Source organism: Vulpes lagopus, chromosome 24 (genome assembly GCF_018345385.1).
Source record: "Vulpes lagopus strain Blue_001 chromosome 24, ASM1834538v1, whole genome shotgun sequence".
Taxonomy (NCBI): Eukaryota; Metazoa; Chordata; class Mammalia; order Carnivora; family Canidae; genus Vulpes; species Vulpes lagopus.
Window position 1 is genome coordinate 18,369,442 of NC_054847.1, and position 11,996 is coordinate 18,381,437.

General features: G+C 38.4%; 1 protein-coding gene across 1 annotated transcript in view; it reads right to left on the reverse strand.

Annotated features, from left to right (window-relative positions):
- Positions 1–5,389, reverse strand: part of LCT (lactase) — a 49,557-nt gene extending 44,168 nt beyond the window's left edge. Inside the window, exon 1 of the mRNA XM_041739462.1 lies at positions 4,750–5,389. Coding sequence (XP_041595396.1) covers positions 4,750–5,389 — 640 coding nt within the window. The remainder of the gene's footprint in view (positions 1–4,749) is intronic.
- Positions 5,390–11,996: the final 6,607 nt, after the last annotated feature.

Here is an 11,996-nt window from a genome sequence, read left to right on the forward strand (position 1 = left end):
GTATATGGTGCAAGGTAAAGGTCCAACTTTGTTCCTTTATGAGTGGATGTTCAGTTTTCCCAGGAACACTTTTTGAAAAGACTCTTTTTCCAGCTGGAAGGTCTTCACACTCTTATAGAAAATCACTTGACTATATAGGCAAGGGTTTATTTGTGGGCTTTCTATTTTATTCCATTGGTATATATATGTCCATCCTTATGTTAGTACCATATTATTTTGATTACTGTAACTTTGTAGGAAGTTTTTATTTATTTATTTATTTATTTATTTATTTATTTTATTTTATTTTATTTTATTTTTTGTAGGAAGTTTTTAAATCAGGAAGTGTGAATCTTCCAACTTTGTTTTTTTTCAAGATTGTTTTGGCTATTTGAAGTCCTTTGAGATTCCTTATGTATTTAGAGATGGATTTTTCTATTTCTACGAAAACTGTCACTAGGATTTTAACAGAGATTTCATTGAATCTGTAGATTGCTTTGGGCAGTACTGAAATCTCAACAGTATTAAGTCTTCCAGTCCATGAACAAATGATGTCTTTCCTATTTTTTTTTCTTTACCTTCTTTCAGCAATGTTTTAAAGTTTTCAGTGTACAAATCTTTTGCCTCCTTGGTTAAGAGCAGAGGGGATGGGGAGAGTAGGGGGTGGGGAGGGACAGAGGAAGAGGGATAAGCAGACTCCCTGCTGAGCAAGGAGCCCAAAGTGGGTCTCCATGCAGGGCTCAATCCCAGGATGTCAGGATAATGACCTGAGCTGAAGGCAGATGCTTAATGGACTGAGCCATCCAGGCATCTCTAGAAAAGAACTTTTAAAAGCTGCTTATTAGAGGGAGCATAACTTGGGGCACCTGGCTGGCTCAGTTGATAGATCATCCAACTCTTGATCTCAAGGTTGTGAGTTTAAGCCTTATACTGGATGTGGAGCCTACTTAAAAAAAAAGAAAGAAAAAAAAAAGAGCATGCATAATTCCCCAGTGTGAGCTGTGTATGGTGACTTCTTTCCAAAGAGTGCAGTATGAGAGGAGGAAAAAAGAGTAACTTTACCCTAGAGATACCTGACAAATACAACTTCAATCAGGTGATCAGGGTCAACATCAACAGCATAGGGATGCCTGGGTGGCTCAGTGGTTGAGCGTCTTCTGCCCTTGGTTCAGGGCATGATCCCCCGGTCCCGGGATTGAGTCCTACGTCAGGCTCCCTGCAGGGAGCCTGCTTCTCCCTTTGCCTATGTCTCTGCCTCTGTGTGTGTGTGTGTCTCATGAATAAGTAAAGTCTTTAAAAAAAACAACAGCATAAATCATGTTGATAATATGTACCTTTGATATATGATGAAAATAGCACTTTATTCTGTAATCTTCCTTCTTAAAACTCATAATCTCAGCCTATCCATGAAAGGAACATCCAACAGATCCCAATATAGTCACAAAAAAACACATATTATTCCATTCATATGAAATGTTCAGAACAGGGATATCTATAGACACAGGAAGTTAATTAGCGGTTGTTTAGGGCTGACATGGGAGAGGGGAATGGGGCTAGTAGGATAATAGTTGGGTACAGAGACTACTTAAAAATAAAATCTTTGGGCGCCTGGATGTCTCAGTTGGTGGAGCATCCGCCTTCGGCTCAGGTCATGATCCTGGAGTCCTGGAATCGAGTCCCACATCAGGCTCCCTGCTCAGCGGGAAGTCTGCTTCTCCCTCTGCCCCTCCTCCTGCTTGTGCTCTCTCTCATAATGATTAAAAATCTTTAAAAATAAAATAAAATCGGGCAGCCCAGGTGGCTCAGCAGTTTGGCGCCGTCTTCGGCCCGGAGCGTGGTCCTGGAGACTCGGGATCGAGTCCCACATCGGGCTCCCTGCATGGAGCCTACTTCTCCCTCTGCCTGTGTCTCTGCCTCTCTCTCTGTGTCTCTCATGAATAAATAAATAAAATCTTCTAAAAAAAAGCAGTTCAGTAATTTTTTAATAGTATTCTGCTTTAAACAAACATATTTATACAACTTTTTTGTGTATATTAGGTGGTATATTTTAAAAAGAACAAAAGCTACAGGATTGGACTAAAAAGGGAAGGGAGGATAAGAGAGAGAAAGAGAGAAGGAAAACCACCTTTTGGAGTAGGAAGGAGACTGGAAAAAATTTATTTTGTGTCCTGCATTATATTGGGGTAGAAAATCTAGTGATATGGATGAAACACAAAATATAGGATGGGAGGAATGAGCAGAAGAAGAAAAGGAAAGTACAAGTATAAAAAATAGTCTTTAGTAACCTGATAAAGATTAAAAATGGAATCTGCAAACATTTTAATAAACATGTTTATATATTTTTATAATCAAAATAAGTCTACGGAGACTGTCCTCAAAACAAGATAGATTTTCCTTTGAGATGAACAAACCTTCTCTCAAAGTTCATTCACCCAGTGCTTCTTCAGTAGAATTACAGCGAACATTTACTTGCTCACCCTCCCCAAGACAGGTTTTCCAAAGAATCCATTTTCAAATTCAGCTTCTATTCATCACCCCCATCTCCTCCAAGTTCATTAAACTGACTGCTGGGCTTGTTGCTGTCCCCATGCAGGTACTTTCTCCCAGTCTAGAATCCTCTGCTCCAATCTATTTGCTTGTTCCCTCCCTTGCTGTCGTCTCTAAGGACACAGCCTTTCTGATACCCCTATCTGAAATGGCTCTGTCCACACTCACATTCTTTGTTCCCTTGCCCTGCTTTCACTTTTTTTTTTTTTTTTAAGATTTTATTTATTTTTTCATGAGAGACACAGAGAGAGAGAGAGAGAGAGGCAGAGACTCAGGCAGAGGGAGAAGCAGGCTCCATGCAGGGAGCCTGATATGGGACTCAATTCCAGGACTCAGGGATCACACCCTGGGCCAAAGGCAGGCACTAAACTGTTGAGCCACCCAGGGATCCCCTGGTTTCACTTTTTAAAAAAAAGATTTTGTTTATTTATTTGAGAGAGAGACAGAATAAGAGAGAGAGAAAGAGATCATGAGTAAAAGGGAGGGATATCATGAGGGCAGAGGAAGAAACAGACTTCCTGCTGAGCAGGGAGCCCGATGCAGGACTCAATCCTAGGATTCTGGGATCATGACCTGAGCCGAAGGCAGATAGTTAACCAATGGAGCCACCCAGGTGCCCCCTGCTTTCATTTTTAACATAGAAAAAATGTTTGATCTTCTTATAATCAAATACATTGCAAATGAAGCATATAAGGAGATAATAGTTTTCAGCTGTCAAATTACCAATAACAAAAATGATTACATCATTGAGGATAGGCTGAGTAGGGTCAGAATAGTTTTATAACTGTTGGTATACATTATTATAATTTTTCTGGAAGGTAATTTGGTAACATGCTTTAGAGTTTTAAAGAATGTACATTTTTTGACCTAGTAATTTCAATTCAAAGAATCAGAAAGAATTCATTGGAAGGTAGGCAAAGATTTATGTATAGAAATGCTTATCGCAATGTAATTCATAATGATGAAAATTAAACTTATGTATAAAATAATATATATATAAATGAGAGAAATATTAAAACTCTGTGATCCCTTCATATGATGGGAATCTATAAGACCATTATAAACCATACTCTCTCTCAATGAATTTTTAATAAAATGAGAATATACTCATAAAATATCTTGTTTAAAAAGTAGAATACACAAGTATGCAAATATGTTATATACTATGTATACAAATATAGATGCAGTATATAATAAAAGCCAGAAAGCATATACAATCCAAAACTGGTTCTCAAAACTGATGTATCTCAGATTCACTAGGAATTTATCAAAATCACAAATGTACTAATCCTGCCCAAACCTACCGAATCAGACCCTGGATCAGAATCAACTTTGAAGCAGAATATGAACCATTGCAATTTTGCTCTTCTCACTACCTATCAGTATATCACTATTTTATCTGTCTTCTTTGTTAGAATGTAAACTTCAGTTAGAATGCATAACCTGTGGGTGCCTGGGTGGCTCAATCAGTTAAGCATTCAACTCTTGATTGCAGCTCAGGTCTTGGTTTCAGGGTCACGAGATTGAGCCTCACATCAGGTTCCACACTCAGTTGGGCATCTGCTCGAGATTCCCTCTCTCCCTCTGCCCCCATCCCTGGCCAGGTCTTTCCTCTGTCTCTCTCTCAAATAAATAAATCTTTTTTTTTTTTTTTTTTTAAAGAATGCATACCTTGGTTTGCATGAGTAAAAGAGGAGACTGAGGGAGGCTGGGCAATCTTAAAGCCTTAGAGAGTAAGGGAGGCAGGACGGTAGAAGGAAGGGTAGGAAGATACTTCGTGGTGGCACAAACTCAAGACTTGGGGCAGGAGAGCTTAAAAGGAGTTTTCTTTTTTTAAAAAATTTTTATTTATTTATGATAGTCAGAGAGAGAGAGAGAGAGGCAGAGACATAGGCAGAGGGAGAAGCAGGCTCCATGCACCAGGAGCCCGACGTGGGATTCGATCCCCGGTCTCCAGGATCATGCCCTGGGCCAAAGGCAGGCGCTAAACCGTTGCGCCACCCAGGGATCCCTAAAAGGAGTTTTCAAAGGAAGTGCCAGGCACTATGCAATATAAGCCACCTCTGCCTCTCTCCATTGGGAAGTTTTCAATACAATGTTTTTTTCTCACTAAAGAATACATATGAAGGGGAATAGGAAGAAACGCTAAGTCCTGTTCTAAGGAGGATTGGGGAAGTTGGGTGGACTGCCAGTGGGTCAGCCTTCGGGGTCATGTGTACTTACCTTGAGAAGCATATTTTTCATGGTAAATTTCATAGGCTTTTCTGTGGGCATCAGTGAGGGTCTGGAGACGTGAAGATCTTGATTCCTGGTGGGGTAGCTCTTTTATCACTTCCTCCAAGTCACTAAACGTGAACCAGATCTCAACCAGGTCCCCAAAGGAGTGGAAGGCGAATGTGGCATAGTCTGCAAAGAGATGAGCAAAGACTTCACTTCTCTGGACAGTGCTGGCAGGGAGAGTCTGGTGATGCAGAACGACCAGGGGCTGAAGCTGTGCAGCCTTGAGGGTCTCAAGGAATCGCCGGTAGCACTGCACTGTTTTGCTGTCTGGGTTCTTGGAGCTTCCTGCTGGGAGAAGTTGTGCCCACGGTAGGAATACTTTATAATGGGTGATCTCACTGGCACGAACACTGCTGAAATACTCCAGCAGGAAAGCAGGCACAGGTTGTTGACAAACATAAATGCTTTTGTCTTCTGCTGCAAAATTAGAAGTCTTGTTTCCCAGTGAACCACTCAGGTTGTATAGCAAGTCATTGGTGAGAGGACCAGCAGCTGACATGAAGTTTCTATCAGATTCCCAATCCAAGCCCCAGCATGAAAAGCTTAGGAAGACAATAAAGAATGAGTTCCAAGCCAGCTCCATTTTCAAGGACCTGTTAGGAAGTATGTGGAATCCCTACTTTATAACCACAGCTAGGTTATAAAATGCTAAATGATTATTAACACTTAATATTTAACTGGGTTATCTATGGTAATTAAATCAATATACGGCTTACTAATGTGATATCAAAAATTTAAAGACCACAGAGATAACACAAAAACCTCAAACATCTCACACAATTTAAGCAAATGGAATTGGAAAATGTTTGGAGAAAAGTTCTCCATGTTTTTTTTCTTAATTATGAATTATTTTAAAATTTGTTGACATAACGGAACAGAGGTGAGCCCCTTGACAATCCTTTATCCACCTTAAAAATATGTAAGTAGGGGCACTTGGGTGGCTTAGTCAGTTAAGCATTGGACTTCTGGTTTGGGCTCAGGTCATGATCTTGAGGTCCTGGGATCTAGCCCTGCATCGAGCTCTGCGCTCTGCATGGAGTCTGCTTGAGTTTCTTTCCCTCTCCCTTTGTCCTTTCCTCTGCTCTCTCTCTCTCTAAAATAAATAGATAAAATCTTTTTAAAAATTACTGAACTTAAAGAAGTATATAAGTAAATGATGAACACATTGTGTAAAAGTTTCAGATATAGAAATGTATGAAAAACCTTCAAATGCCCCTTCCCCAACTCCCCTTGCCTTCCTCGGGTATACTCTCAACACTGCCTCCTTCCAGTTTTCTTTCGTTCTGTAGTTTAATGGTTATTCAGGAGTCAAATGCCTGGGTTTAAATCTTACCTGGTGAAAGTCGCTTGATTTCTCTGTGCCTCTTTGGGACGCCTGGGTGGCTAGGTCAGTTAAGTGTCTGCCGTTGGCTCAGGTCATGATCCCACGGTTCTGGGATCGAGTCCACAATGGGCTCCTTGTTGGGCAAGGAGCCTGCTTCTCCCTTTGCCAGCTGCTCCTGTTGCTTGTGTACTTTCTCTCTGACAAATATATAAATAAAATCTTAACAAAAAAATTTCTCTGTGCCTCTGTTTCCTCACTGGTAACAATGGTGTATTAAAGTTGTGAGAATGAAATGAGATCATTCTTTAGCATGTTTAGAACAATGCAACTTAATGAGAGCGATTAGTGAATATATACAAATTAAAACATATGTAAATGTATACATTTTAAACATATAAGTTAACATATATGGGATTATATCTTATGCATTGTTCGTCAGATTTCTTTTTTTCCACTTAACAGCTCCTGGAACTCTGTCTATATCAAAATATATATAGAACCACTTCTTTTTAACAGATGCTTAGCATTTTACATAAGGATGTACCCTAATTGAACCCCTGGCATATAGAACACTGGCTGATTCTTAATTTTAATGGGCTGCAAATGAATATCTATACATCTTTGTCTTCATATATGACCATTTCTTTAAGACAGAGTCTTAGAAATTAAGTTCCAGACTCAGTGTTATACATTTAGAGTTTGATTGAAATCCAAATGGTCTTCCAAAACAAGCTTCTTCAAATATAAATCCTACCTAAAGTTAGAAGTAGGGGCACCTAGGTGGCTCAATGGTTGAGCATTTGGCTTAGGAGGTCATGATCCCAGGGGCCCCAGATTGAGTCCCATTGGGCTCTCTACAGGGAGCCTGCTTCTCCCTCTGCCTGTGTCTCTCATGAATAAATAAATAAAATCTTAAAAAAAGTTATAAGTATACCTAAATCTCTGCTTTGCTAACACCTGTTTAAAACTTCACATTTTTGACACTTTGTAAGTTGAAAATATTATCTTATTGTTTTCTTGTCTTTTGCTTAGAGGAGATAGCTAGCTGTTCATGCTATAACATATTTGTGAGTTTATTTCTTTGCTATTTTGTTCCATTGACCTATGTGTCTGTTTTTAAGCTAATACCATACTATTTTGATTTTGATTATTATAACTTTGTAATAGTTTGAAATCAGGGAGTGTTTGTTTTTCCAGCTTTGTTTTTCTTTCTCAAGATTGCTTTGGCTATTCAGGGCCTTTTGTGCTTCCATACACATTTTAGAATTGTTTGTTCTATTTCTATGAAAAATGCCATTGGAATTTTGATAGGGATTACATTAAATCCATAGATTGCTTTGAGTAGTATGGACATTTTAACAATATTAATTCTTCCAATTCATGAGCATGGAATATCTTCCCATTTATTTGTATATTCTACAATTTACTTCATCAGTGTCTTATGGTTTTCAGTGTACAGATCTTTCACATCTTTGGTTAAATTTATTTCTAGGTATTTTATTCCTGATGCAACCATGAAATTGTTTTCCTTAGTTTCTCTTTTCAATAGTTCATTATTAGTGTACAGAAATGCAACACATTTTTCCATATTGATTTTGTATGCTGCAACTTTACTGAATTTGTTCATTCCTTCCAAGTTTTTTTTGGTGGAGTCTCTAGAGTTTTCTATATGTAATATATCATCTGTGAATAGTGACAGTTTTACATTTTCCTTTCTGGTTTGGATGCCTTTCATTTCTTTGTCTTGCCTAATTGCTCTGGCTTGGACTTCTAATACTCTATTGAATAAAAGTGGTGAGACTGGACGTTCTTAGCTCCTTCCTGACCTTAGAGCATGATGTGAGCTATGGGCTTGTTGTATATGGCCTTTATTGAATCTGTTCCCTCTATATCTACTTTGCTGAGTTTTTATCATAAAAGGATGTTGAATTTTGTCAAGTGCTTTTTTCTTCATCTACTGAGGTGGTCATAAGATTTTTGTCCTTCATTTTGTTAATGTGTTGTATCACATTGATTGATTTGCAGATGTTGATTCACCCTGGCATCCCTGGAACAAATCCCACTTGATGATGGTTTATAATCCTTTTAATCCTTATAATCCTTTAATTTTTGAATTTGGTGTACCAATATTTTTTTAAAGGATTTTATTTAATCATGAGAGACACTGAGAGAGAGAGACAGAGACATAGGCAGAGGGAGAAGCAGGCGCCCTGTGGGGAACCTGATGTGGGACTCAATCTCAGGACCCCGGGATCACGACCTGAGCCAAAAGCAGAAGCTCAACCACTGTGCCACCCAGGTGCCCTTGGTATACCAATATTATAGTAAAGATTTTTGCATCAATGTTCGTCAGAGACATTGCCAGTAAATTTTTTTTTTTATTGGTGACTTTGTCTGATTTGGTTATTAGGGTAAAGCCTGCCTTGTAAAACAATTTTATGTGTTTCAGCCTCTTTTGTTTTTTGGGAAGAATTGGAGGATTGGTATTAATTTTCCTTAAATGTTTGGTAGAATTCACCATTGAATCCATCTAATCCTAGACTTTTGTTTGTTGGGAAGTTTTGATTATTGATTCAAACTCCTCACTAATAATTAGTCTGTTCAGATTTTCTATTTCTTTATGACTCAGTGTTGGTATATTTCTAGGAGTTTATTTCTTCTAGGTTGTTCTATTTGTGTACAATTGCTCATAGTAGTCTCTTAAAATCCTTTGTGTTCCTGTACTATCAGTTGTAAAGTCTCCTCTTTCCTTTGGATTCTGAGTCCTCTTTTTCTTGGTGAGTGTAGTTAAAGGTTTGTCTTTTTTCTTTTTCCTCTTTTCAAAAGCCAGCTGTTTCATAGCTTTTGTTATTTTAGTCTTTATTTCCTGTTATTTCCTTCCTTCTACTAATATTTATTCTAGTTCTTTGAGATGAAGAGTTAGGTTATTTGAGATCTTTGTTTCTTGGTGTAACTATTTACTCCTAGTAAATTTCCCTCTTTGGGGCCCCTGGCTGGTTTAGTTGGAAGAGGGTGTGACTCCTGATCTCAGGGTCATGAATTCCAGCCTGTTGGGTGTGATTACTTAAATCAATAAAATAAGAAAAAAACTAAGTGGGGAAAAACTAGGGGTAGACAAACTATGAGACCCCTAACTCTGGGAAACAAAGGGTTGCAGAAGGGAAATGGGGGGCAGGATAACTGGGTGATGGGCACTAAGGAGGGCACTTGATGAGCTGAACACTGAATGTTATACTTTATGTTGGCAAATTGAATTTCAATAAAGTATTTTTGGGCAGCCCCGATGGCTCAGCAGTTTAGTGCTGCCTTCAGCCCAGGGCGTGATCCTGGAGACCTGGGATTGCACACTGGGCTCTCTGCATGGAGTCTGCTTCTCCCTCTGCCTGTGTCTCTGCCTCTCTCTCTGTGTTGTCTCTCGTGAATAAATAAATAAAATCTGTTTTAAAAAATAAAGTATTTTTAAAAAGAAAAAAATAAAAAAGATAAAGTTCCCTTCTGAGTTACTTTTGCTGCATTACATAAATTTTTGTATGTTGTATTTCTATTTTCATTTGTTTCAAGGTATTTTAGAACTTTTGATTTCTTCTTTGAAACTGGTTGTTTGGGCAGCCCAGGTGGCTCGGCGGTTTAGCGCTGCCTTTAGCCCAGGGCCTGATCCTGGAGATCCAGGATCAAGTCCCACGTCGGGTTCCCTGCATGGAGCCTGCTTTTCTCTCTGCCTCTCTCTGTGTCTCTCATGAAAAAATAAAATATTAAAAAAAAGCCTGGTTGTTTGGTAGCATGTTTAATCTCCACATACTTACTCATTTCCATTTTCTTTTGTAATGGATTTTTAGTTTCACACTACATTATGGTCAGAAAAGATGCTTAATTATTTTAATCTTCTTAAATTTATTGACTTATTTTGTTGTGTAACATATGATCTATCCTGGAGAATGTTCTGAGTGCTTAAGACCGTACGTGTATTGTTACTTTTGGATGAAATGTCATGTATATGCCTGTTAAGTCCATCTGGTCTAGTATGTCATTTAAAGTTTGTTTCCTGGGACACATGGGTGGCTCAGTCGGTTAAGCGTCTGCCTTCAGCTCAGGTCATGATCTCAGGGTCCTGAGATCAGGCCCCACTTCAGGCTCTCTGCTCAGCAGGGAGTCTGCTACTCCCTCTGTGCTCCCTGTCTCAGTGTCTCCCTCTCCAATAAGTAAGTCCATGTTTCCTTATTGGTATTTTGTCTGGACTATCTATTCATTGATCAGAGGGTACTGAAGTCAGTATATTACTATCTACTTTTCCTTTGAGGTATGTTAATGCTTGCTTTATATATTTAGGTATGCCTATGGCTATATTTGTACTTTTTCCCCCATGTGTCTTGGAGGTATTTCCATTTCAAACATATAGGTTTATTGCATTTTGTCTATATATCCTACGGTAGAGCTGAGCCACAATTTATGTAGTCATTTCCTTATTGATGGGCATCTGTTGGGATTATGTGGGAAATAGATTAAATTTATGGATCAGTTAACTTACAACATTAAAGTCTTCCCATTCAGAAACATTATCCACTTATTAAATACTTGTCTAATTTCTTCCTAAGGATTTTATACATGAACCATCATCCATTAGCCACTTCACCTCCTTGACAAATAACATATAGAGGAAAAGGGTATGTGGAAATATAAGCCTACTTATTCAACTGGGGCTTTATTTATAATAATGATCTCACCTTGCTCTGGAGCCCCCACTCAGATGGCAAAACAGGGAAGAAGAGATTCACCAAAATACTCTTTTCTAAGGTTCAAATTTCTATCACGCTGTTTTCCAGGACCTCCTTATCTCATTTTATCATGTTGGGGGTCAGTGCAGAGATGCGCTCTTACTATCTCCTGTGTTTTCACTAGAATATTTTTCCTATCCCCTGAATGTCTCACCTTACGCTAGCATCTCCTAACTGCCTCAACACAGTTTGAGATCCTGTACCAAGGTTTCCTCTTCCCACCAGCTTCTCCTACTGTCATTAATTAGGAACATACCTTTGACTGAGGAGTTTATAGTCTGCATCTGCTAACCATACAATTTCTCTATCCATTCCCAGTCCTCTTCACTCTATTGTTTTCAAGCCATTGAAATGTGAAATTAATAATGAACTCACATACAACATATAAATATTCCCTAACTGGTCCTGCAGGCCCCCAAATGTCACCTGTTGTTAAAAGGTACAACAATGCAAACTGCTGTATTACTAATAATGAAAAAAGTACAATAAACTTTTCATTTTTAAAGACTGTCTTAAAAAATAAAACACAGAACTGTAATCTTGGAAAGTAATCTCTAAAGCTCCTTATCCTTCATACTAATTCTAAGGACTCCTCAGAGGAACCAATCTTAGAGGCTTATAATGCTATACACTTTCACCCATCTGCTCCACATTAAACAAAAAGGGAAAGACTCATGTTTGTGAGTCCAGCTGCCCCCTGAATAATTCAAATTTGAATGGTGTGGGTCCATTTACACATTGATTTTTTTTTTCAATATATTGGAAAATTCTTTAGAGATCTGCAACAATTTGAAAAAACTTGTAGACAAACCTAGAAATATTAAAAAGCCTAGAAATACTGAAAAAAAGAAAGCATTATTTTAAGAATACAATATACAGTATATATAACATACACAGTATGTGTTAATCAACTATTTATGTTATCAATAAGGCTTCCAGTCAACAGTAGGCTACTACATTTATGGGAAGTCAAAAATCATACAAATTTTTGACTGCATGAGGGCCCTGGTACCCCTAACTTCCATGTCACTCAAGGGTCAACTGTAGATGAAAGCAGTAATTAGAGTAAGGAGGAAATAAATCTAATAGACAAC